Source organism: Solanum tuberosum, unplaced genomic scaffold (assembly GCF_000226075.1).
Source record: "Solanum tuberosum cultivar DM 1-3 516 R44 unplaced genomic scaffold, SolTub_3.0 scf00198, whole genome shotgun sequence".
In the NCBI taxonomy this organism is placed as follows: Eukaryota; Viridiplantae; Streptophyta; class Magnoliopsida; order Solanales; family Solanaceae; genus Solanum; species Solanum tuberosum.
This window is the reverse complement of record NW_006239121.1, coordinates 146680-173917: the sequence shown is the minus strand read 5'-3', so window position 1 is coordinate 173917 and position 27238 is coordinate 146680. Positions and strand designations below refer to the sequence as shown.

Sequence of the window (27238 nt, the reverse complement as noted above, 5' to 3'; positions counted from 1 at the left end):
AAATAATTATTGATATATGTATTTTACCACACTATTTCTATTAAATAATATTTATATTAAGTCTTGAAAAATGATTTGAAAAATAAGCATTTAATGCTGATAGTAAAACATGAAAAAAATATTGTTTTTTCTTGATATGTCAAAACTCAAAAGTTACAATTAAATATAAAAAATTATTTTAAAAATAAGTGATAAATAAAAATGAACTGAAAAGTATTTGTTACTCTATACAAGTGCAAAGTTAGCATTTTTCTCCCTCTCTGTCTCTTGGACAATAGAACTTCCCTTGAGATTTCTTAAAATACTTTGAAAACATTTTCATTCCTTTTTCTTTAACTACTACAAGTCAACACATTTAATAAAAATATTTTCTGCTAAGTCCAATTTAATTGGAAAGCTATAATACAAATAGTTGGGTTGGAAACTGAGTTTTTCTAAAATTAATTATCTTAAAATAAGTTATTTTATTATATACAAAGTAAAATAATTTTATATTTTATCTCGAAATTATTATATCTTATGCCTCACAAATTATTTATTTTGAAATTATTAACGTAAAGATTTTAGACAAAATTTTTACTCCCACCTAATCTCACAAACCTTTTACCTATTCCCCAATTAAACAAAAACCCCAAAATCCCATCAGCTCCCCCGCTTCCCCTCATCTTCCTTCTCATTTTCACTTTTTCCCCATTTGCTCACCTCATCTCCCACTTTCCTCTCTCTCTAAGCACCCTTTTCTTCCTAACCTCTCTGTCTCCTTTCCCACGAGATTCTCCATCAAAAATAGATTTTTTTTTAGGGTTTTCTCTGCTACCAAGACTCTGTTTTTATCTATATTTATAGCTGTTTTTCTACTTTTCTTGCAAAAACCCAAGTGGGTTTTGCTAAATATAATCTTAATCTTTGTTTGGGCGGAGTTTTTGAGGTGGGTTTTTGTTCTTCTTCGTTTTGCGATGCAATCCGATCTTTATCACTGTCAGATGTGATGACTATTTTTGTTAGTCAATGGCTTTATCTCTATCTTTCTTCGCCACACTTCATTTGACCCTACTCTTCTTAGTGTTTCTCGTAAACCCTTTAGCGATTAATGGTTATTCAGACGAGGATATAGACTCTGAGTTCATTCTTTTCCATCAAGATTATACCCCACCGGCGCCACCACCTCCGCCGCCGCACCCGCCGTCGGTATCATGTGAGGATGATCTAGGAGGTGTTGGATCGTTGGATACTACTTGTAAGATTGTATCCAATGTCAATATAACCAAGAGTGTGTATATAGAAGGGAAGGGGAATTTTTATGTCCTTCCTAATGTTACCTTTAAGTGTACTTTCCTGGGTTGCGAAATTGGAATTAATGTCACTGGGAACTTTACTTTGGGTGAGAATTCCGTGATTCTAGCTGGAACGTTCCAGCTGGTGGCAGATAATGCTACGTTTAGTAATAGTTCTGCTGTGAATACCACTGGTTTGGCTGGTTCAGCGCCTGCTCAGACGAGTGGGACACCACAAGGAGTGGAGGGAGCAGGTGGGGGTTATGGTGGAAGAGGGGCTGGTTGTTTGACGGATAAAAAGAAGATGCCGGAGGATGTCTGGGGCGGTGATGCTTATGGATGGTCCACATTGCAAACACCGTGGAGTTATGGAAGTAAAGGTGGGACAACGAGTAAGACCGTGGACTATGGTGGGGGTGGAGGTGGAAGATTAATGCTGTTGGTGGACAAGTTTCTAGAAGTGAATGGCAGTTTGTTGGCTGATGGAGGTGATGGAGGTGTCAAAGGTGGCGGCGGCTCTGGTGGTAGCATCCAGATAAGAGCTTATAAGATGTAATATTTCTTTTGCTTTATTTTCCATTTCTTACTATATATTTAGAATTTCAATTTTCAGTATCTCTGTGCCCTTGATTTCCTCCATATTATTAGTTTGTAATGTTGTTAGTAGTGTTACTAGAAATGTGGATATTCTTGTAATCCCATAATTCTTAGTGTTCGGTAGGTTCATATGTTTGTATGTGAATATGTTTCCTTTTCTATAGGATGATGACTCGTTAGACTGTGAGTTGATAGGGGATAGTAGAGTTGTTTTTGAGGGAATACATGGAACTCTCCACCTGTGGGACAAATAAAAGGAGTTTGTCACTTGTTAAGGTGCCCCAACATGTAGGTAGCATGACATTCAATGAGCCTTTGGTTTGCACTGGATTTTTTGTGAATGATTATGTCATGTTTCAATGAATATCTTCAGCGAATGCATGGTATCATATCACTGTAAAATATGCTTATGCCAAGTTCTCTTGCGCAAGTACAAGACTGTACTTGCTCACATGGTTGTTTCCACATCATTAAATATGTTAGCTAGATACATGCGATAGGTTTGAAGAACCATGCTTGAATGGATTAAAATAAGTTTGTTTTGGAGGATGGAGTTGGCTGAACTTGCTGAGATATCATCAGGAACATGGAGGCCCAGTAAGTTGAAAAGAAGAGGTGCGAAATTTCTTGCTACTAGCTCAAGTGAAAACAGGAGTAGATGGACCTACAGTAATGCACTAGGGTTTGGAGGTGTGCTTCTTGGGAACCTTCGTGGTGGCGTATGAAAGTTAGTAATTTTATCTAATGAATTTCCTACATAGCTAGAAGCCAGTGTGAGAAGAAAGGATAAGGTACATCTGTGCTTGGTGTTCATGATGACAAAGAATTCCTCTGTGCTGCGCTAGGAACAACATGCATATACTCTCCATCAAGACATAGACTCTACTCATAAAGTTTTGGTGGAAGTGTGCATATTGCAAAAAGGAAGATGAAAGTTTGATTGTATGAATATTTGTGAAGTCATAGGTATTTGAAAGATTCCTTGCTATCTATGCATGCTAGTAATTTATAGATACATCTGTTGACTAGTTTGGTCTTCAAATATTTACGCCGAACAAAACAGAGATTCAAATATTTTATGTTGACCTTAGATACTATGAGAAAGAGAGGAGAGATATTAATTACTAGATATATTTATGAGTGCTAGATCTACATCTACATTTGGTAACAGGTAAAGCTTGGAGGCTGTTTTGGGAGTACAAGCTCTACCCCTCAATAGGTCTTAAATATGAGACACATGATGTTTTTCTGACGAAGGACAAGTTCCTACTTAAGACTTAATTCTTATAAAACACTGATCCTTAAGACTTAGCTCTTCTATTACTTTAAAATTAATTCTACATGCTAACACTAATTCTTTAACATTTTTTTTTGATGAAGTAACACTAATTCTTTAACATTCTAAGACTCCCCTTCAATCTCAAACTAGAAAACGAATTTGAGTATGTCTTTTTAAGTGGACAGCATCCCAAGAAACTAAGAGATCTATTCAAAACTGGAGAATTAATAGAAAAAACTTATGTACGATGAACCACTGATGATAACCGAGCAGTAGCACTCACATATGACTTTCTCATTGAAAACAATAGCTTATTTTTTCAGTCATACCAAAAGGACGTGCTTTTCATGCCAGGTATATGTATTGAATCGTGAAGTTCATGTCTTGGTTTAGAAAATAAATACCATATTAATCTACACTTTGCCGACACCCCCTCCCCCAACAACCCTCTCTCTTGCATGAGGAGATAAGATTTTGTTAAATTCTTCATCTATAATACTCACCCTGCATCAGTGTGGTGGGTGATATGGAAGGAAGAAACCAGAGAATTTTAAAAGAAAGAAAGGAAGTTAATTGTGAAGCTCAAGAACAAATGTAGTTATAGTCTAGATCTTTGGTGCAAGACAATGGATGCAAAATGATGTACTCCCTCCGTTTAAAAAAGAATGACCTCCTTTCCTTTTTAGTTTGTTTAAAAAAGAATGCCTCGTTCTTTTTTTGGTAACATTTTACTTTTAGCTTTCCACATTTAAGACCACAAGATTAAAGGGTAATTTTGTACATTTGACATAACTTTAATTTAGGACCACAAGATTCAAAAGTTTTTATTTTCTTAAACTCCGTGCCAAGTCAAACTAGGCCACTCTTGTTGAAATGGAGGGAGTATATAGTTTGATAGTTCCGTAGTTACTTATATGTGTACTGAATAAATTGAATTTTATTTTGTAGTGCACATGCCAATACACCACCCTGGTGCCAGTACAACTTTTAATAAATGTGCCATGTGATAAAAAACGTCCTAATATATTCATGTAGTTTTTCTATTTTATAAGAATGGGAGCGAAGTTTACTTTTCAAAAAGAAACTAGACAAAAGTTGTCCTATCAGGCCCCCAAGGCCTAGCTCGAGTGGCAAAAGGTGGAGGATTTGTGGCTTAGGTCGTAGGTTCAAGCCCCACACCATGCAAAGCGAAGCCCGGTATTTAAGTGGACTAGTGGAGAAGGGTAGAGGGGCGGGCCCATTATCCACCGAGTTTAGAAGGCTGTGATTGGTCCAAAGGGCGGGTCACAGACGGATTTCTTTCTCGGTTATCCAAAAAAAAAAAAAAGTTGTCCTATCAGAAAGAAACAAAGAATGGAAGATGAAGGGTTTAAAGGATGTGAAAGATCAAAGAAAGGATTGATATATCAAATGCTGATGATCACATGCCTGTGAAAAGTACCTGAAGCTTTATATGTACTACTGGGAGCTTGCTCTGTGAACTAGAAGAATGATTTGTGGTAATGGTTCATTGAAAGTGGGATTTCTTTCCTTAAGTTGTTGTGTTTACTTGAACTGAATGTCATCCTGATTCACTGATTTGTTTTATGCTGTTTAATTATTCAAGTCAATTCATTTATGTCATTGAGGCATCTCGGAAGTGCCTCCTAAAGATCTTGACTTGGATAGATGAGACTCAGGGCCTCCAAAAATGAATCCAAGCATCTTTAGACTTGAAACTTCAGAAATACTGTGCTGGCTTCGAGAGCTAGCTGAATGTAATATTATTGTAACCTTCACTATCATGAATAGGCTTTTGGTTTTAGGTTTTCATGCCTTGTATTTGAATAAGACGGTATCCTAATATCTTGAGTAAGGTTTCCCCTTTTGATTTTGGAGTAAATTCATTTATGTAGGGAACGTCGGAGATGGATGTGACTCTTTGAGGCTAAAGTCTTCTAAAACATCACTCCAAAATTTTGTAATCATGTATAAATATGCTCTTTCTCTAACAAATTCACATGTTATATTTGGCACTCAAGTAGATCTTTGTAGTGAGTGGTGTGCAATACTATGATGAGAACTTGCAATTCAACATGTATTTTGTTTTTGATAATCGAGAAATCTCCATTGGGTTTGTTAGCCCAAACATCTACCGGTTCACAAATTCAAAACTTGGGCCTTCCTTTATTTGTTGAATCATTGCTCTGGGGGCTTGCTATATGAATAAGGTATACATTAGAATTAGAGTATATTTTTCAGGTCCTTGATGCATACTCAACACTTTGATTATCATAAGTGTAGTATCCTATTTCTGTTTAGAAGTCTGGTTTCTGTCAACCTTCTAAATTTTATTTTTTGGTTGTGTTCTTCTATTTGGGGCAAAGCTTTTCCAAGAGCATTATGGTTCATGTGATTTTTTTTAAAATAAAAAAATTATACTAATACAAACAAGAGAGACATTTGTGTGTGAGAAACAACTTTTTTGAAATTGGGATCAAACATTCTTTTACTGAGTTACAGATACCTGAATACATGGAAATTTTCGACACAAAATGGTCGTAACACATACTTATATTTTCGAAATGTTAGAAGAAGATTCCTCTGATGTACTCTCTCTAATCCTTCTTGGTGCTTTATATAAAATCTTTACCTTTTCATCATAAGTGAGGGAGGGAGAAGATGACGGCTTTTACATGCTTAGTCTAATCAAATACTTCAGTGGACATAAGGGGCATATTTTTCTTCATTAATGCATCAATTTCCAAGGTGGCTTTGTGAATGCATCAATTTCATAAATTTTGACATCGAAGTGGATATAGTCATTTATACAAAAGGCTCTAAATAGCAGCACATTAAAAAAAAACATTGAATGTGACACTTGATGTTTGCATCTTCTTGTTCTCCTCGATCTATTTCCTTGTTGATTCTGTTTGTCTTGTTACAAGTTTCTGTTGCTCCAAAAAAGAGCCTAATAAGTCTTTTTTTTTTTCTCAAAAGTTGTTCCTGCACCTAAGAAAGCTTGGACAAAATAAATAAAAATATCAATGTTGTTAATGGCTCTCTTAAGGGGTTTAAACCCTGAATTCTCTGTGAAGTAGAGGTTGTACGCTTCACCTCTCTTGATTGCCGCTTAGGTGTACACATCAAGGTGCTAAGGCAGCTGCACCTTCACTTATGGGTTCTGTCTTTAAGGGCACAACATTGTATATGTAGCTGACTTAATAGTGTTTCCTTTCTTTTGTCTAAATAATTATTGTTCATATTTATATTTGCATTCTCTCGCATTACATTTTTAATTGTTGTTTTCTCCATAGACTCTTTTCTCCACCTACTCTAAGATATGGTGGCCCTTCTTGCTAGCTCTTTTGTTCTGGCAGATGTATAGTGAATATGATTCCATGGTCTTCTCACACGGGCAGGACACCACCTTGTTGCTGCCATCAACTTTGTTACATTAACCTAATAAATTAGTTTTTGTTCCGTTGTAGGTAAACGCTATTCACTTCTGAAAATTGTGTATAGAAGGTTACCTTTTTTTTTTTTGACAGGAGTGTATAGGTCACCTTAAAGAGACAAAAGGTAGAAACCTGCTGTATGAAAGAATATTTGACCTGTTCCGATGCATTTATCTTACTCTTTGAATGGCTATATATGCATTCATAATTTTTCCCCTCATCTTACCTTCCTGGATGATCCCTATTTTTTTCTGTATCTGTTGGTTATCAGCAGTTGTGAACAGTGAACTAGTGATTTCCGTCTTTTACCTGTAAGAGTAATTTTGAAACATTTGAAATGGAAGCCCAAGTGGTTGACCTAGAAACTTTTTTACAATAGGTAGTTAATAGAGATGGACTAGGTCAACTACTTGGTGTGTTGCTTGTCAGTGTCCTTGGTGACTGTGGATCCCATCCCTTATCAAGCTGAAGTAGTTGAAATGAGGAACAAGGAGAGCCTTTATTCAAATAAATTCTATTTTATGATGACCTTCACCCAATTATGTCCGTAATAAAATAGGGGGTTTGTTCTTTATAAAAAAAATAACATAGGGTGTTTTCTGTGACCTGTACTCTGCTTTTCCTATGTTTGCGGAGCATATGTATTTCTGACCAAATGTGAGAGGATAGGGATAACCCAAGGGTGTGACCTAGTGATCATTGTAGGAGAAACATGAAGTCTCAAGTTCAAATTCAAATGGAGGCAAAAAGTTCTTTGAATCTGCTGTAGTCTTGGTGGATGGAGTTTCCCGTTACCTGTGTTGATGGGATGTAGTAGGTACTCGGTGAAATAGTCGAGGTTGGCACAACTTGGCTTGAACACCATCATTGCAAAAAAAGAAGAGGGAGCATAGGAACAGAAATTATAGTACAATTCGGGAAAAGGGGTACTTGTGGGTGGGAACATCTCTACTGAAAGATTATTCAATAGGATAGGTGCTGCCGTGCATGACTATAGAAGTAATGAAGCAGAGAAATATATGATGTTAGATCATGTGTTTGAGTTTTGCTTCTAGAAAAGATGATAGGCTAAAAATGAATCTGTTTTGTAATATACACCAAGGTGGTGTTACTGACATAAGGTTAGTACAATAATACACTAAACCTTCCAAAACTCTAGCAGCCATCTATGCAACATGTTATTTCATGTTTATACACAACAAACAAACGGAACAATAGAGATATATGTCCATCAGTATTTATTTTCAATTCCTGATTTCCTTCCTTATTTCTCGTATTCCTCTCTGTATGAGACGATAGATACACATTGGGGTGCTCTTCCATATCTTTCTCTTCATGTGTTCATCCTTAAGCTTGCCAATGTCACTCCATCTGTTATAGTTAGCACCTAGGAGATGAGATGGCTTGCCTAGCTGGATGACAGTTAAAATAGGCCAGTTTTAACCTTAAGCATCGCTAAGCGATTACAACCTAACTTGAGAGGATCATTGGTTTTCTTCTTAAAATAACTTTTTCCACCTGATATGTAGCGCACATATAGAAATGCTGAACTCTTCTAAATCTGCAGTATCTCCTTAGTTTACTCGATCAAACCAATGGTTTAGCTTGAACTTTTACATTTGTAATCAAGATATATTTCTGACGCATAGTGGGTACCTAATTCGGTGCTTTCTATGTGGTGTTCTCATAAATTGGACTACCCTGGAACAGCATAATGGCTTTGTTGACATTTTATTACATTTGCCTAGCCCAGTTATTGGTATGTCTTAAGTTGCAAAAAAGAGTCAAATGCCTTTGCCTGCACTGCCATTTAACCCTTCCTTGTTAACCAAATGCAGGACTGGAATTGGTAGAATAAGTGCTTGTGGAGGTGATGGTTTTGCTGGTGGAGGTGGTGGAAGAGTTTCTGTGGATATTTTTAGTAGACACGATGAACCAGAAATCTTTGTATATGGTAAGGCTAAGTTTATCTTGCATGTTAGGATAATTGAGCTAGGGAGCCAAGCTTTGGAGAATTGACCTTCTCATGCTTTTGGATTTTATATTGCACATGGTCAATTAAACAACTATCTCTGCATAGCAACTATTCCCTTAGCAGGTTCATGCCTGATCTCTTGTCTGGATGAAAGATTTACTCTAGAAATACTTGTTAATAAACCTCATCATGTAGGCTTCAGTACATAGTTAATTGTGGCCTTTGGATAGGTAAAATGCTTGATTTTTCTATATCATTTCATTCAGATGTACTAAAGGCAATGCGACCTCCTTTTTCTGCCTGCAGGAGGAAGCAGTCGTGGTTGCGCAGAAAATGCTGGCGCAGCCGGAACTTTCTATGATAATGTCCCCCGCAGTCTTACTGTCAACAACCACAATAGATCAACTTCTACAGACACACTCCTGTTGGATCTTCCCCAGCCCCTTCTGACGAATGTTTATATTCGCAACCACGCTAAGGCTGCTGTCCCCTTGCTGTGGAGTCGCGTTCAGGTTGATGGATCTTTCTTTTGCATTTTCAGTTCTTTCATGAAAGTAACTAGATGTGTACCTCGATTAATTAAACCTTTTTGACACTGAATCTATTGAGTGAAGCATCATAGAGAAATGAAATTTTCCTTGAGCCTTGGTAAGAAGTTTTGATGTTTCTATTATCAAAAAAAAGTTTTTCTGTTAATTCTCTAGAAATATAGTCCCATCCTTCTCTTTTGTTCTATATTATGTATGCCAAGCTCTTGCTGTCAGTATATTACATATGTTTCTCAATGATTGCTGCATGGTTATGCAATTAATGCTTTATTTTGCTTTGTTGGTTTAGTATTTATGGCTCCACTTTGTACTTCGCAGATTTAGGTGTCTTTAACTTGTTTTATTTGATTTTCTACAGACGGGTTTTAGATTGGAGAAAAGGAATTGTTCTGGTTTCCTCAATTTATTTGTACTGATGCTTTACCAATACTTTTAAGTTGTACAGATAACCTGATGCATTGTAAGATAAATTTCGAAATTGAGTTATGTTCCAAATTATGTAACTCGTGGTATTTCTAGATTATGTGTCACAGGATGGGCATTGAAGCTGAAAAGGTTTAAGTTCTGCTTGACGTCTAACTTCTTTTCATCTAACATGAACTTGATTTCCCATGTGAAAGGAATATGTAAAAGATAGCAAAGAAAAAATCCCAAGAGGAATGGGGGTCCAAGCGCTCTCAAAGAATAAAATGATACAAAAGACTGATTCTTTTTTGTTTTTCCAGTAATACAGGTGTCTTTATAACACCCCTTTTAATTGAAGAATTAGTTAATTCCGAAGCCTATAATCAATTTACTTTTGCCCATTAAAAAGCTAAACAAGTGAAGTGTTTGTTTTGACCTTGAGGTGACTTCATGAATGCCTTGGGTAACTTTGCTAGCATATTGCGTCATAGTGGTTCTCCATCTGCCTTCTGTTTGCACCTCTGCTTTTGTTTTTCTGGTTATAAGCATTTTATCTCTCTCATATAGGTCCAAGGTCAAATTAGCCTGTTGTGTCAAGGAACACTGAGCTTTGGGCTGGCACGTTACGCGATGTCAGAGTTTGAATTATTGGCAGAAGAGCTATTGATGAGTGATTCTGTAATTAAGGTAAGCGGTAGAATCTTGAAGTGCCCCCTCAAGCCATTTTTGTGGTTATATCGAAGTGCGCATGGAATGTTTCAATTGTAAACTCTTTTGCACACATATATTTCGTTTACAGGTGTCTTGGTGAACTCTCACTGTTACAGTCTAACTTGTGCCTCTACTTGAATCAATTTCTAGCTGTTCTTATTTTGATGCATGTACTTGTATTGACCACTGGAAACATCAACACATTCAATTATATTGTGGTGTGGCTACTTTACTGCAGAATGTAGACACTTGTTAGAATCAATGCATGTCTTCCCTAAAGCTATACATGAAAGTTGAAATAACAGCTTAGCTACTATCAGGCCTCCTCACTGTAGTAACGTAATATACCCTAATAAGCTTAACTAACCATTATCCATAAAGGTCTCCTTAAGTCTTGCAATTTCTGATACTGTAATATGAAAGCGTAAAAATAATTTTAAATGAAGAGAGAGGCTCCAGGGGTAACTACAGCTGAATAGACTGAAACAGGCCTCTTTAGCTTTGATACCAGCTTTTCACATTGCTGTCTGTATAAGGCCTTTTGTACTTAAAACTTAAAAAGTGGCTCTCCTTTTACTATAGATGCCAAAAGCTATCAAGTATCACAACAACTCTGTATTTTGTGCAATGTGCAGCACCAGTTTTAAAACTGTGGTCCAGCACCATTTTTCTTTATTGAAAAAATTATTTGCACGTCTATGAGCAAAAGCAGAGTTTATATTTTGCTTTCCTTGTTGATTATTTTTGGGGTCATAAGCAGCCAAATGACTTGGGATCCTCTGTATATTGTTTCTTATTTTATTGTAGATTAATGTTTCTATCATGATTAAGAATTTAGGGAAGAGTTCTTCATAAAAAATAATAATTTAAGGAAGAGTTCTCATAATTATTTATTGAGATCAAAGAGAAACTGGAACTTTATTCACTGATGATGTCTGGTCTAAATTGCTGCTTCTGTTCTCATCATGTTATATGCTATTATACCAACTTCATCCAGCCTCAGTTTCACTTGTATGGTTTTATGCTTACTTTTGGTTTCTTTGGCCGTAGTTCTTCACTGTGCTTCTAGAAAACTAGAAGCATGATTCAATTGCAGCTCTTGTACTTGTTGTCCCCAATGCTGTGTCTTGTATTAATGTAGTTCTGAAGTTTCAGTGATGTTATCTGACTTGTTTTTTTTTCCAGGTTTTTGGAGCGCTACGAATGTCTGTCAAAATGTTTCTGATGTGGAATTCACAAATGGTAATTGATGGTGGTGGTGATCAAAATGTTGAGACATCAATGGTTGAGGCTAGTAACCTAATTGTTCTTAAGGTGCTCTTTCTTTTCTGTTATCTGTTTTTCTTTGTTGTCTTCGTGCGTTTGTTCATTTGAGATGTCTTCTAAATGCCATCTTATGCAGGAGTCATCTCAAATTCGTTCGAATGCAAATCTTGGAGTTCATGGCCAAGGGTTGCTGAATTTGTCTGGACCAGGAGATGCTATTGAAGCTCAAAGACTAGTACTGTCTTTGTTTTACAGTGTCAACGTGAGCAGAAATCTTCTTCTGTATTGTATTATTTCTGTTCTTTGTAGGCGATGTGCAATAGATTTCTAACTGGTTCTATACTTGCTTTTGCTTGACCCTTGATTTTTCCTCGTTTCTTGATTTTTGCATCACAGTTAGTAATTCCTTTTCTCTCGCCTCCTTTCTGTGAATATCTGATGCATGATAATGTATGCCATAGTTGACACATCATATGCGTAACTGCTGTTAGTGTTCCATTGTCTCACTTGCAAGGTGGTAACTGAGCACAATCTTTGCTCAGGTTTTCACATGGTCTATGTTCTGCCTTCATATATAGTTTGAGTTGATCATTTTGTTCTATATATTATATCTCCTTTTAATTTCTTCCCTACTTTTCTCTTACTGCATGTAGATTGGGCCAGGATCCGTTTTGCGTGGTCCTTCACGAAATGCGACAGCAGATGCTGTGTGAGTTGCTAACTACTCCTTGTTCCTTCTCCCTATTCTTTCTTACCTAAGATGCTTCTTTGATTTGCTAATGGGATATTTGGTGCTTGGTAGGAAACCAAAGTTGAACTGTGATAGTCCAGGTTGTCCTTTTGAATTGCTCCATCCCCCTGAAGACTGCAATGTGAACTCTTCATTGTCCTTTACTTTACAGGTGCCATTTTTTGCCCAGTACCAAAACAAAAATCTGTATATAATATGTGCATTGATTGTACATTACACTTGTGCTACTCTAATACTTCCTTTATGTGCAGATCTGTCGAGTTGAAGATATCCTTGTTGAAGGCCTCATAGAAGGATCTGTTGTTCATTTCCACAGAGCAAGGACTATAGATGTGCAACCTTATGGAATTATTAGCACATCGGGAATGGGTCTGATCTTAATTTCCTTCAGTTTTATATTTGATGTGACCATCTTAAGTTTGTTTTATGTCACCCCCTTGTTTTTAGTATCTATAGGCTTTCCTTAGGCAGGGTTTAGTGATTGCTCAGATCAAATGTTGCACTCTTCCATCTTTAGGTTATTCAAAATGTATGATAAGCTTGAGAAATACTAGTGATATATACTATTCAATGCTTTGAGAGTTCAAATTCCTTTGTTAAAGGGAGTCAACTTTCTTATATAAAAACGCCCGAAGTTTAGATGCAATTTTCAATAATTTATTTGTCAAACAAATCAAACTACAACAATTTACTTAATTTATCTCTAAATGTAACATTAACCCCATTGTTTCACCTATTTCATTTTGTCATCTTCACAGGCTGCACTGGAGGAGTAGGCCAAGGAAAAGTTCTGAGCAATGGTCTTGGTAGTGGTGCTGGTCATGGTGGTGAAGGCGGATATGGATATTATAATGGAAGCTGCATTGGGGGTGGCATCACATATGGAGATCCCACTTTGCCATGTGAACTCGGCAGTGGAAGTGGGAATAGTAGCCTAGCTGGATCAACTTCTGGTGGTGGCGCTCTTGGTAAGTTTGAGTTTGTCTTCTTGACTATATTCCCCAACTTCCACTTTCTTCCCTGCTGTAGCTTTCTCATAATTTAATCATCTGATGTTTCTTTTATGAAAAGTGACCAACCTGCAGATGGATGATATATTAATAATGTGTAATTGAAACAAATTGCGTAAACATCTATTGCTTTACTGATTTTGTATTAAAAGTGGAAAATTCTTCATATGGCTTGAAGTCTCCTCCATACGCAGTAGAATCATTATCATGGCATGCTGTGGGTGTGACTGCAAAACGGCAATGTATGCTTTGTAATACAGAAATTTAAATGTTAAGCTGCAACAGTTTTAAATGCCACTTTTTTTTTGTTTTGTTTTGAGAATGGTAACAATTAGTCTATACAATTATACTCCAATGGCACTATCTCCCTAATAGATGTACTAGACTCAATTTTGGATCAGATAGCTGGATTTGCTGAATTGTAAATATGGCTCAGTACTGCCTGCCTATGTACTGTTGTAGTAATTTACAAAGTTACATGTTTCAAAATTAGTAGGCGTTTGGCATGCGATATGAAATCAACTTTTAGACATGCGATTTCATGCTGATTTCATATCATGAGATGAAATCCCAAATTCTCCAAAAATCATGTTTTGGGAATTTCAAATCATGATTAGGTCCCAAATCATGATTTAGGATTTTCCAAATACAAAAATTGACCCACAAGTTTATATTTTGATAAAAACAACTCCACATATATATCTACTAACCATTTATTTCATATGTAAATAAATTTTATAATTCATATCATTACTTTTAAAACCATTTATATCTCTAATCAGAGATGTTTTGAGAACAAGAGCATCCCTTTCCAAAGCATTAAAATGAATTGTTTAGTGACCTTTTACTTTTGGTGTATCCATTCTATTCCCAAGGATCCGGGGGACATCACCCTATTCTTAGATAGTTTATGAGGGAGATAGGTGTTTAGTTTCTTTTTGGTAAACCCTCTATACTTTTGATGTAATTACTACAGGAGTTTCACTATTGGTGTACTTCTATGTTTATAATACCAGTTAACTTTCCCAAAAAAAAAAACCATTTATATCTCTGATTATTCTCACAAACATAGAATATATTATTACTTCAAATCAATTTCTACTCTTGTCATTTATATTCACCAACTTCATTATTTTTTATCAAATATATTTACCAATCAAATTGAACAACAAATGACTCAAACTAACAATGTTGGCTCGTTTTTTCAATCATATGAACGAGAAATGCAAGTTCAACGTGAGAAGATTGTCCGTACTTTGTTGGAGGATTATATAAAAGAGTAGTACACCAAAACTTATGTTTAATTTCATTTTTTATTGAATTAAAACTTGATCAATAAATATTGTATTTCTTAAGAAAATCTTTGTGATAGTATATTATGCGATTTTGTAAACTTGTGCTTATTTGGTAAGATTGTATAAAGAATTGGGACAATTTTAATAGTTTTACAACTTATGGGTTTTTATGTTTATGAGAAAACATACAACATACAAAGTCTAAATTGCATGTCCAAACAAAACTTCAACTTCATCTCGTGATTGCATATCACATGGCCAAACGGGGCCCTTAGTCTATATATCCACCAGGAATACTACATCAAAATATGTAGTCCCCCCTTCAAAAGTATTACAGCCTACAGCTTGAACAACTATCTGTTGTTTCTACGAATAATCTAAAACATCAAAAATATCTTCCGTTTGAGCTATTAATTTCTGCTTACACAAAAAATAAAACAGAGCTAAACAATTCATTTGAAACTCCTGCAAGTTGCTCTACTTTTCTTCAGAACATCTCCTATTCCTTTCTTTTAACACTGTCCATGAAATGCATGCAGGGACAATCTTCCATCTTCCTTCCTTTTTGGCTGTATTGCCATCCATGTTCCAGCAGTTTAGCAGTACTTTTAATTTCCCTGGCCTCACCCATTTAGTCCTCAGATAAATGAATATTTCCACCACTGGTTTGTCCACATACAATGTAAAAGAAGATGGTTGATTGTCTCCGCCTGTTCCCCACATAATACCCATCTAGAACATAGATGAATACCTATCTTATTCAAATTCTCATGTGTCAATACTACTTCTTTAAGCAGAAGCCAAGTAAAGCAGTTCACTTTATGACAAATCTTCCATTCCCTTTTGTCCCACATTATAACAATGTCACCCCTAATCCCACTTCTTTTTGTCGCATCTATAGTGAGAGTCTTAAATTTGATCGAGGTCAGACCCACTCTGCATTCATTGTGTTTTGATCCAAAAATCAGATTTTGTTGGATGAATTGATCACCTCATTACTTTAACTTTGAAGGAGAGACATCTCATTCAAATCCCCCCCCCTCTGAGTGGTATACGTAAGTACAAAATCTGCACCCAAGTATATGGTTCTTTACAAATAATACACAATTATATATGCTAAATACTAATACATACCTCAATGGTGCACCAAAATTTAACCAGTTACTGGAGACTAGCGGTCAGTGCAAAATCATTTCCACACTTGCCAAGCTTCCCTTTTTCTTCTTAAGTACCACATATTAGCCAAAGGTTGTTTTGTCACATGCTTCTACATCTTCTAATCCTTTATCAGAAAACCCTGCTGAACATAACATCCTTTACTGCAGTATGTGATGTTCCAATCAGACTCAGTACCATCCACCATAATTGACTAGCAACCAAAAGTGACTTGTAACAAATGGTCCACATCTTCCCTCAAGCGTTGTACATGTGACACTGCTAGTTACTCCCCAACTAGTTTAGGATTGAGTCATAGTTGGGTGTTCCTTGATTGAAGATCTAGGGTCTTCGTGTTCTCCAAAATGGCAATAATTATATAACATATCCGAATCTAATACTATTTCTTCCATTGTGCTCTTCCTCTTTTTCTTCACTTCTCCATTTAAGGTCCAAATACCCTTTTCTATAAATAAAAAATTTCCATTAATAAGCACCAAGTCGGTGTTGAAAAGTAAGTACAAGATGCACTTGAGACAGTTGTCTTCCACCACGTTTACCCAACAAACGATGCAGAAATATCTTCTCCTTACACCAAAGTACAAGTGAAATAAAAAAGATCTCTTAGTACTTTCTACATCACTCTCTCGTTCCATATACTCCTATAGAGACAAGGTGGTCATGTTCCATGTTGCTTTTCTTTCATTGTTGACTCTCTCCAATCTTGAACTTGTAATTACTTCCTCCACTAAGGTCTAAGTAGTTTTGGCTGATAAAATGATTGGTTGTCCCTCTTTGATGAGGGAAGAGAGCATGGATCAGGTGATCCATTGGATTGTTCCAAACCAACCATCTTGGACCTAGAAAATTTGCTTTAGACGGAAAGGTTGACTAAACAGATAAAAGAGCTTGAAAAAAGTTATAGATTGTTTTTGAACCTCAGAGGAATAGCATGGAGCATGCCTGGGAAAATCAAAGAGGCCTTAGCAATCTGGGAACAAGCTGGGTCGTTGGCCAAGAATAGAGGCAGGTGGAGGATAGTCCCAACAAGCATTTGGTGGACAATATGGAAGGAGGGGAATTCTAGGTGTTTTGAGAGCATAGAGAACAATATGCAACAGATTAAGAGCCCGTTTGGATTGACTTAAAAAAAAGTAGCTTTTAAGTCAAAAATAAAAAGTCAAAACTTAAATGACTTTTAAGTCAAACAATAAAAAGTAGGGGGCACTTACAAAAGTTAAAAATGACTTAAAAGTAGGTTTGACCAACTTTTAAGCCAATCCAAACCTACTCTAAGATTAACTGCATCTTGCTACTGTGTTTTTGGTGTAATCAGTTACTTTTAAATGATCCTGTCGCTATTATTGATGTTTTAGACTCATTATAGACATAGGATCATAGAATCAAAGATGTAGGTAGTACTTTGTAACTATGGGGCTACTACAACTCTTGTAAGATTCATATTCTAACATATATAGACAAAGTTACCAATTTTTTTTAAAAATAGTTATAGATTGTTCTGCTAAGCTCACTTCGCTTCTTAAGCTCTGCTGATTATTTCAAACTAAAGCATTAGTGAACAAGTAAAGTATCTTGTAAATGTGATACACTCTTTTTTTTCAAATATGTCGGATAAAAATATCACATTTGCAACAAATTTTCTAACCTGTCAATTTCTGTGTGCTTTTTACTTATTTAAAGCCAGTATCAAGTGCAGGTGTTTGCTTGAATACTTATAATTCGTCAAAGGTATATCAGTTCTGGTGTGAATGTTATCCTGGTGCATTACACATTGAATGATGTCCAATTACATGCTATTATTCGATTATTTGTGAGGAATAACGATTATGGTTTTTAATGCTTTCTCGTAAGCCATCTTTGGATATTGTGTTAATTTGTTTTCTGTCTCTCTTATTTTTCTGTTGACATCTGAATGCAGTGATAGGTTCATCGGAGCATCCCCTGATATCTTTGTCGGTTAAAGGCAAAGTTGTCTCTGACGGGGACAGCTTTGAAGAAAGCTTCGGGAAATATTATCTAACTAGAGGTCAGTACATAGGGCCTGGAGGTGGATCCGGTGGAAGTATTCTATTATTTTTGAAATCACTGGATGTTGGTGAATCTGGCATCATGTCAAGCATTGGAGGGACTAGCAGTTCCAGTGGTGGTGGAGGTGGAGGTGGTGGGCGGATACACTTTCACTGGTCAGAAATTCCTACTGGTGATGTGTATCAACCTTTAGCGACTGTGAATGGAAGCATCTATACAAGGTTTGTGCTGATATGAAACAACATATTGCTAATAATTTTATTTTCACAAGTCGCACTATTTTTAAGGTGATTTGCGATAAATGTGGTTCATTTGATAGGTTGTGGATAGCTTGTGTAGTCATCTTAGTGCATCTTTGTTTGGTCTAGTTGTTGCACTATAGAAATTGCTGGAGCAGACTGGGCCATTTTTTCTGTCTGCTAGTGTGCTGGTAATACCGTGTTTAAATGCATCAAAAGATGGGCAATCTTATCTTCGTGAACAATTTACTTTGTTGACTGTATTGTTACACTATCAATAGATGCAAATAGTTAGACCTGAAATATCTAAATATTAAGTCTTGTGCTTGCATCTCTCTTTTATTTTTTTGGCTGCTACGCAATTTACTTTGCTATGTAGTTGACTTTCTTATCAAATTCTCTGGTTATAACTTGAAGATGCATGGTTTAACTTCAGTGACTAGATAGAGTTGTAGCGACACTTTTTTATTGTTCTCTTTGGAGGTATGGCATTACTGATTACATTGCTTATAATACTTTCTGAGCGTCTGATGACGCATTCTAATGAATTATCTCTTAGTGATGTAAGTTTATTAGTTGCATCTATTAGTATTTGTCCAATGAGCTAATGGGTAGGATGTACTTCAGAACCTCAAGTGCAATTTTGCTGCTTCATATATCCAAATATTAAGTCTTCGGTCTCAGATCCAGTTAAATAAGAGATAATACTAGGCTGCTAGAGAGTAGAGACTGAATTATTTAATCTTTTTCTTTTTGGAGAAAGTGACTGGATTAGAAGTTTTCCAAGTGTTGATACATTTGTTCTAGTTGGATACTATACTATGAATGTATTTAAGATTTCCATGACTGACAGCGCTCATTTAATTGAAGGTAGTACTAAGAATTCCATTGTAATTGTAGCTTCTTTGTGTATCTCAAACGTGTGTTGAAATTCTTACAAATACTCTCCTTACCTTCAGTTTTGAGTAACTTATTACGTCTTCTTCAGTTGAATTAACCAATTGTTCCTCGGATAACAATATCTGAAATATACAGAGCATAAAAAGTGTTCATAAAGCTTGTATCTTTTAGAAAGCATCTTTTTATTTGGTTATATTTACCTAGTGTCAGGAGCAGTTAGCAAGTAGTTAACACAGAATATTTCATCAATATGTTTTGATTATTGTTAGTGTGCTCTTTTTGTTCGGAAAGTTTCTTAAATTATTGTAATAACTTATGCTGGAGGTGAGTGATACTTGAATAGCCTCAGAAGAGATCTTTAATGAGCCTTCGAATCAATTAGTAATCCAGTACATTTGTTGACTTATCAATTTAATAATGGTTCCAGGAGTTTACGTTTGTTGTATTTCTGTCGTGTGTGCTGTTTCCTCAGGGGTGGATCGGGTGGAGAGCAAGGTGGTATTGGTGGAAGTGGAACTTTGTCTGGAAAGCCGTGTCCAAGAGGGCTTTATGGGATTTTCTGTGCGGTAAGTGCCAAATGATATCTATAAGCTTTTCGTTGTTTAAGGTTCTACTTGAAACAGCTTGAGAGAAGGTCAAGGAAAGAATTTCCTGAGGGGGTGGGGGGTTGTTTCTTTTTTTCATAACATCGACCTGTTGCCTTTTCCAACTGTTTTTTTCCTTCCCTGAATTCAGAAATGACTGGATCGATGATTTTCTCTTGTTTTATTGGAATTCCTCTGTTGTGTCTATACAGGAATGCCCACTTGGTACTTTCAAGAATGTCACGGGATCTGATAGAGCCCTTTGTATTTCATGCCCAAATGATGAACTCCCACATCGAGCTGTTTATATTTCTGTTCGAGGTATGACAAATGATGAGATGTTTATAGCAAGCTGCTAAGGCTTTCACCATATAATAGAGTAAATAAAGAGGCCAGATATGTGTTACTTTCCCCAAATATAGAGATGCTTTTTTTGCGGTGGGGGTTTGTTTAAAGAAAATAAGAAATGAATTTGTCAAGACACTTGGTGTTCAGTCTACTTATAAATAAGTACTCCGCGTTTAATCTCCTTCTTCATGAAAGTCTACTTGTTGATCGATAAGTAACATACAGAACATCTATATCAGTGAGATTAACTTGTATATCTGTGTATCTCTTGCATTGTGGACATATTTTTATGCTTATCCTGTTGCTTCAAAGTTTGTGAAATTTTGTTCTCTACACAGTTTCTATGCTGATTTATGGTTGATTCATTTTAAACTGACTTTTAAGGGGCTATCCTTGTAATAGGTGGTGTTACGGAACGTCCTTGTCCTTACCAATGTGTTTCAGAGAGATACCATATGCCTCATTGTTATACAGCTCTTGAAGAACTAATCTACACATTTGGAGGGCCGTGGCTGTTTGTTTTTCTCCTTTTAGGTTTTCTCATTTTGTTAGCCTTAGTTCTTAGTGTAGCTCGGATGAAGTATGTTGGTGTCGATGAGTCACCTGGTCCTGCTCCCACACAACAGGGTTCTCAAATTGATCACTCATTTCCGTTTCTGGAGTCGCTCAATGAGGTTTGTCCGATGTCTTGCTTGCTGATATATAACAATGCACTGTATTAGATTGTATACTTTTTTCATGGCTCAGGTGAAATTTGACATTTTCTTTCTTTCAGGTTTTGGAAACAAATAGGGTTGAGGAGTCACAAAGCCATGTCTATAGATTGTACTTTTTGGGTCCGAATACATTCAGTGAACCCTGGCATCTGTCTCATACTCCTCCCCAGCAAATAAAAGAAGTCGTGTAAGATGGGTTTTTTTTTTATTGTCCTGGTATCTTCAGTTTTCTTTTTTGTTTAGAGTGTCTTGCTTTGGCTGTTTCACATGTTTCATCGAAGTCTTTCTTCGGATAGGCTCTTTTCAAGTTTTCTCTTGCATTACTTCAGAAGGAAAATGAGGGAAGAGGATATATACATTTCTTTCTCCCTCCATTTTCCCTTGGTTGTTCTTCATTTTTAATTTGTTTTTCCTAAAATCTGGTTTTTTAATTTCATCTTCTTTCAAGAGTAAATTACGAACTGGGAAATAGCTATTCAGTGGTTTTGTATTTATCTGTCAGATATGAGGGTGCCTTCAACACCTTTGTGGATGAGATTAATACTATTGCTGCCTACCAATGGTGGGAAGGAGCAGTGCATAGCATTCTTTGTATCCTTGTGTATCCTCTTGCATGGTCATGGCAGCAATGGCGGCGTAGAATAAAGTTACAACGTCTTCGTGAATTTGTTCGGTCAGAATACGATCATGCTTGCTTACGTTCTTGTCGATCACGTGCTCTTTATGAGGGGCTGAAGGTTAGTTTATAGTGGACTTTGATCAAGTATCATTTACCATAATTTTGTGTTTCACGTTTAGAAACCAGAATGTGTGAAATTTTGCTTCTATTATTTGCTGTTCGAACTCCATTTTTTGTACTCTGGGCTTTGTGTATGATTGTTTTATGCAGGTAGCAGTCTCTTGGGTCTTTTCTAGTGGAACTTTATTTGTTCATTGATAAAGTGGCATAATCATTTTGTTAAGTTTGAAACTACAGCATCTTCAATCTGCCTGGTCTTAAGAGGACAACTATATCCTGTTGAGCAGGAAAAACAGCATCTCTATTATGGCATAGCTCTAGCCTCTACTTATTGTTAGTAAAAGCCATACTGATGTGTGCCTTTTAACTTGTATTACTTCGTACTATAACTCGAAGTTTGATTTCATCTGCTGTCTCTTCAGTTTTCCACTGTCCATTTCTTCCTAAAACTTAAAAGACTTCCATCTTAATTTTGTTTTTTTTCAGCCATATTCAACAGTTTCTAAAGGTTGACATATCTTAAGTGTTGCTTGGATTTGTCAGATGTTAAATTAAACTTTTTCTTAATATATTAATGATGATTTTCTTTTACAGTTTCAAAAGGTTTTAAGTGTTATTTCCCCCTGTTTTTATCTGGTCTTCTACGTAGAGTCCCAAAAGCAAATTTTACTGAAGCATATGGTTCGAGAATGACTTCTCAACCTTATCTTATGGGTCTCCATGATTGTAGGTTGCAGCAACACCTGATCTAATGCTAGCATATGTGGACTTTTTTCTTGGCGGTGATGAGAAGCGAAGCGATCTGCCTCCTAGTCTTCACCAGAGGTTTCCGATGTCTCTTCTATTTGGTGGTGATGGAAGTTATATGGCTCCACTCTCTTTGAATAATGATAACGTTATTACCAGTCTGATGAGTCAGGTTAGTCATCTGCTAAAAATTAAAAAGGAATTTAGAGACAGAAGTATGGGATTTCCCGATGCTTTGATCAATTTGTACTTAAGATATGCAATTGTTTTCAGTCCATTCCTCCTACGACATGGTACCGTCTTGTGGCTGGTTTGAATGCTCAGTTGCGTTTAGTACGCCGGGGTTGCCTTAGTACAATGTTTCGCCCAGTGCTAAGATGGCTCGAGACTTTTGCCAATCCTGCTTTAAGGATTTATGGTATCCGCGTAGATCTGGCGTCGTTCCAAGCAACAACCGACAGCTATACTCAATTTGGACTTTTGGTGTGTGTTATCGAAGAAGAAACTGGACTACTGCCTTTTGAAGATCTTGATGAAGGTTCCAGAAGTGAACAACTATCATGGTATGGTGTGCACTTAGAGTTCCCTTCAGATAGTCTATTTGGTTTCTCCTGCCTTTTGTCTCCACTCCCCTCCATTTTGGCATTCCTCTTTACTCTCATACTTCCCATCATTCCAGTTGTATCTGTTCTTCTATACAAGTCATGAATACATATTAAATATGTATGAATCGTATATGCATTGTTCATATTGCTGGCAGTTTCTGCCATTTATTGTGAAATTTCTATATGGATATCTTGTGGTCACTGAAGAAGGGGTTGGAGGGGAATGGCAAAAGACGGCAGGGGTTTTAATCATCTGAAGTCCTAGATTAATTAGTTCATGTCTGCAAGTTAAAACGTTTTATAATAACATCCAACGTCCCTCTGGAATTGGAGTATTGCTAGAAAAGAAGAGCAATTCATAGCTATTGCATACTTGAACATTATCTGTGCCAGTCTCTGCCATTTTTGCTATTTGGACTAGGCCCCAAATAGTTTCACCTATTAATGTGAGGGAACGTATCAATATTGATTTCACATCATTCCCTTTATTTGACTCCCTCTCACTGCAAGCGCCTAATTGATCTGTTTGTTTCATTGTTTGCAGTGATAGCAGCATAGACGGGCAGAATCCTGCGGGTTATCTAAGAGATGAATCAATTTTAAGGGGGGATGACAAAGGCACTGTAAAGCGGAAGTTTTACGGTGGGATTTTAGACATTGACAGCTTAAAGATGCTCAAGGAGAAAAGAGATCTGTTTTATGTTCTCTCTTTTCTAATCCATAACACTAAACCAGTTGGTCATCAGGTCTGCCCTACTCTCTCTACATCTCTTGGAGGATGGCTTTTAAGTTTCAATACTGAGGACATTTTGTTAATGTTGCAGGATCTTGTTGGTTTGGTCATTTCGATATTGCTGCTGGGCGATTTTAGTTTAGTGCTGCTTACTTTGCTCCAGCTGTATTCGATTTCCTTGGCAGATGTCTTTTTGGTTTTGTTTGTTTTACCTCTTGGGATGTTACTTCCATTTCCTGCTGGAATTAATGCTCTCTTCAGTCATGGGCAAAGGCGTTCTGCTGGTCTTGCACGTGTATATGCTTTGTGGAACATTACATCCCTGATTAATGTTGTAAGTAACCTTTATTCTTGAAAAGAAAAGAGTAATTATGCCTGTTGCCTACTTGTTTTAGTTATCTATATGTTCCTTTCCCAACTTATATACGTTTCCTTGGGCCAAGAAATGGTCAGATTCTTTAAATTGTCGTTATCTTCTGCCTTTCCTTTCCTTTCCTCTTTACTTAATGTGTCGTACTCTGGGGTTGACTGATGGAGGGAAAGCTGCAATATCGCTGATGTTCGATATAAAATCATCCCTAGTATAGGACTTCACATTTTCTCTTGTAATATGCTTAATCTATTTCTGTTCTTTTCCTCTGTTAGGATTTGTTTTCCCTGATAAAGTGTCAATTAGTTTGGAGTTATGATCTTTGTATACTTCTGAATGGGATCACTTCAAATTACTTCCTCTCCCAAATTTGAATGTTATCCTCTCTTTGGTTTATCTCAAAAACTGTGTCCACTTTCTTAACATATATCATTACCAGAATATTAGTTGCATAATCTACAACCATAAAAAGGCTGTTTGATGAAGAACCATTCTGCTCTAACAGTGCACATTTTTGGTACTCTGGCAATACCCTGTCCAAGTTAAAATACGTCTCAGTGTGTCAACTACTTGGGATGTGTATTGATCTGCTGAGATGGCTGAGTTACATCTCTGATTCTGTTGTCTCGAGAAGTTCTGTTCTTTTTTATCGACAGGGTCGTATGGTAGGGTATACAAGAATAGTGTTGAATAGGGTGTTGTATTAGTAATGCTGATATTACTTCTTATGCACTGTTTGGTTTTGTTTTAAAAAGCATGCATTACATAATTTTTTTTTAAAAAATTGTTTACAAAAATACCATCCACAAATACGGTGGAAAGGATGTGGAAAAGGTTTTGAGGGGGGCAATTGGATCTTTGACTATACTAATGCATCCATTGCTAATACCATGATTTGTCATGTATTAGTTGTACATAGCATTATACCAAATAGAGTGTATACCTAATGATAGGTTGAAAAAGTGTACGAAACAAGATGTCAGTAATGCACAAAGTTAATGCATGCATTATTTTTTCTAATGCATCTTACTGAATGGTGAACGGCCCCTCACTGTCTAAACCCTTCACTGAGGGTGTTAATAACTTTTAGCTAGGACTTAGGACTAGTATTTATTTGTTAGGATCTTTGTAAGTAGCTTCCTCCTTTTTTTTTGGCTTCATTTTGAAGGTCTCCAGGATATCCTTACAGATGAGGAATACAACATTACCAATTTTTTTTTTTTTAAAATAACTATTAGTTAGCCAACAGTTTTTGGGTTATACCTACTTACACTGTATATCATCAATTTCATACCAGATTGTCGCATTTGTCTGTGGATATGTCCACTATATCACCCAGTCAAGCCGAAAGCTTCCTTACTTCCAGCCATGGAACATGTAAGCATTCTGAAGTTTGTCCAATGTTGTCTGAAATTTATTCAATTTCGTACTGTTGTGAACCTTCACATTGCTCTTTATTCTTGCAGGGATGAAAGTGAGTGGTGGATATTTCCTTTTGCACTGGTTCTGTGTAAATGTATCCAATTGCAGCTCGTAAATTGGCATGTTGCTAATCTGGAGATTCAAGACAGGTCGTTGTATAGCAATGACTTTGAACTGTTTTGGCAATCATAATACTCAGCTGAGCAGAGGAATATATTCCGCTAACACCCTATCTTTTTTCTGGGTTCATTTTGATTTTTCTGCATCACCCACTTTTTGCCTTTTTATAGTCATTTAGATAGTGAATTGTCACAGATGTAGAAAGGAATTGGGTAGAAAACAGAAGAAAGTTGAAAGAGTAGATAGACATACTGAGAGAGGCATTCATTGTGTAACACCCCCCACCTTTGGTTGTGCAGTTGTGTTTCTTCACTGTAAATATCCAAGAGATCCCTCCCTCCCTCTTCTGGAAATTCTAATGTAATCTTAAGGGTGATGTTCATTAGTTTATTTTATTCAATAAGATGTGCTTTCCTACCTTAATTTTGTTGCCTTTCTACCTACATGTATGATTTCTGAATACAAGTTCAAAAATTAGTCCGGCTCGAGTCCGTCTTTTTTCGTTCTTTTTTGTATGTTCCATAGAAGTAGATTTCTTAAAAATATTGTTTTGGTAGATTTCTTCCCATTTGGCCAGCCTTTTTCTCAAAAAATAATACACTAATCTTTTTACAACTTCAAAATAAGAGATGTTGCTTTGTTGCTGCTAACCTAAGGGAAGTTCAAGGAAAACAAAAAAAAAAAAAAGTCCTATTCTGGAATATTTTCTTCTCTAATTAAGAAAAGAAATATGTTCTGTTCATACCTAAACGAGGGCATAGTGGAAACTAGGGTTATCAATTGCAGAATAGGTTTATTGGTATTGAGATATCGAATTAATGGGTGGTGTGGGGTATGTATTACTCGATCTTCTTAGTGGATAAACCATTTAAAGCTCAAGTATATTAAACTTTATATTCATACACTTTGCAATTAAGTACGTGTACGATGAAGTCAGAATTTGAGTGAAAATAGTGGGAGGAGACTTAGAACAACATTTCCCAATCGAGATGGGGTTACACTAGAGATCTACTCTTAGCCCATTTTATTTTATCCCGGTGATGGATGAATTGAAATGGCATATTCGAGGGGAGATACCATTGTTTACGCTATTTGAAGATGATATATGTGATAGACTTAAACTAAAATGGAGGTTTGGATTCAGACCCAAGAGTCGAAAAATTACATGTTGACTATGACTAAGACACAATACATGAAGTACAAATTTAATGACACATCACATGAGACGGATGTGGAAGTGAGGATCGATACATAGGTCATCCCCATGATAGGAAGCTTCAAGTATACTAGATTAATAATTCAAGAAAATAAAGAGATCGACAAGTCATACATTGTATTGAAGCGAATGGGATGAAATGAAGGGTTGCATTATGTATTATATGTGATAAGAACGTGTTTTATATGGAGATTGTTAGGTATATGTATACATAAATTACAGTAGAATAATAAAGACAAGTAGTCAAATAAGTTAAAGTTGAAGTATTCACCTGTCCTTATGGCTGGTTGAATACTCCGCAGATCAACAACCTGAAATTGTCCAAACTTGTTTCACCATCAACGAAGGCATAAAAAAATAAAAAACAATGACTCAAGTCATATGCGGTCCCTTAAAGTTGTCCGCATATTTCATTTAGGCACCTTAACTCAGGCTTGTACCTATTGAACATAAAATGAAAATCAGTTGAAAGACAAAAGTGCATGTGTCTCAAACACAAATACATAGCCGATGGACCAATGATGGATGCATGACATTATGTAACGACAAAGAACAATATGATCTATTCAGCCGTTATATTTATTAAAATAATACAGTACGATACAATACAAAACAATCTATATGCTTTTTGATAGTAGTCGTGACCAATGACCATCAACTCTCAGCTTGTTGGTAAGGTGAGAGCTTCAAGCCCGATTTCAGATGATGCACCCTCCACACAAGCACCACCCGGTGAAGGGGGGGGGG

General features: G+C 36.3%; 1 protein-coding gene across 1 annotated transcript; it reads left to right on the top strand.

Annotated features, from left to right (window-relative positions):
• Positions 1-621: 621 nt before the first annotated feature.
• LOC102598748 (uncharacterized) lies at positions 622-25698 on the top strand. The gene is made up of 22 exons (XM_006355242.2): positions 622-1826; positions 8426-8541; positions 8869-9074; positions 10083-10202; positions 11412-11540; positions 11629-11754; positions 12146-12201; positions 12295-12394; positions 12495-12612; positions 13002-13211; positions 17643-17973; positions 19364-19457; positions 19688-19796; positions 20226-20497; positions 20599-20726; positions 21042-21276; positions 22009-22197; positions 22299-22588; positions 23175-23376; positions 23455-23697; positions 25031-25110; positions 25200-25698. The coding sequence occupies exons 1-22, from the start codon at positions 1009-1011 to the stop codon at positions 25345-25347; spliced, it is 4320 nt and encodes a 1439-aa protein (XP_006355304.1). The 5' UTR covers positions 622-1008; the 3' UTR covers positions 25348-25698.
• The last annotated feature ends 1540 nt before the right edge of the window (positions 25699-27238 follow it).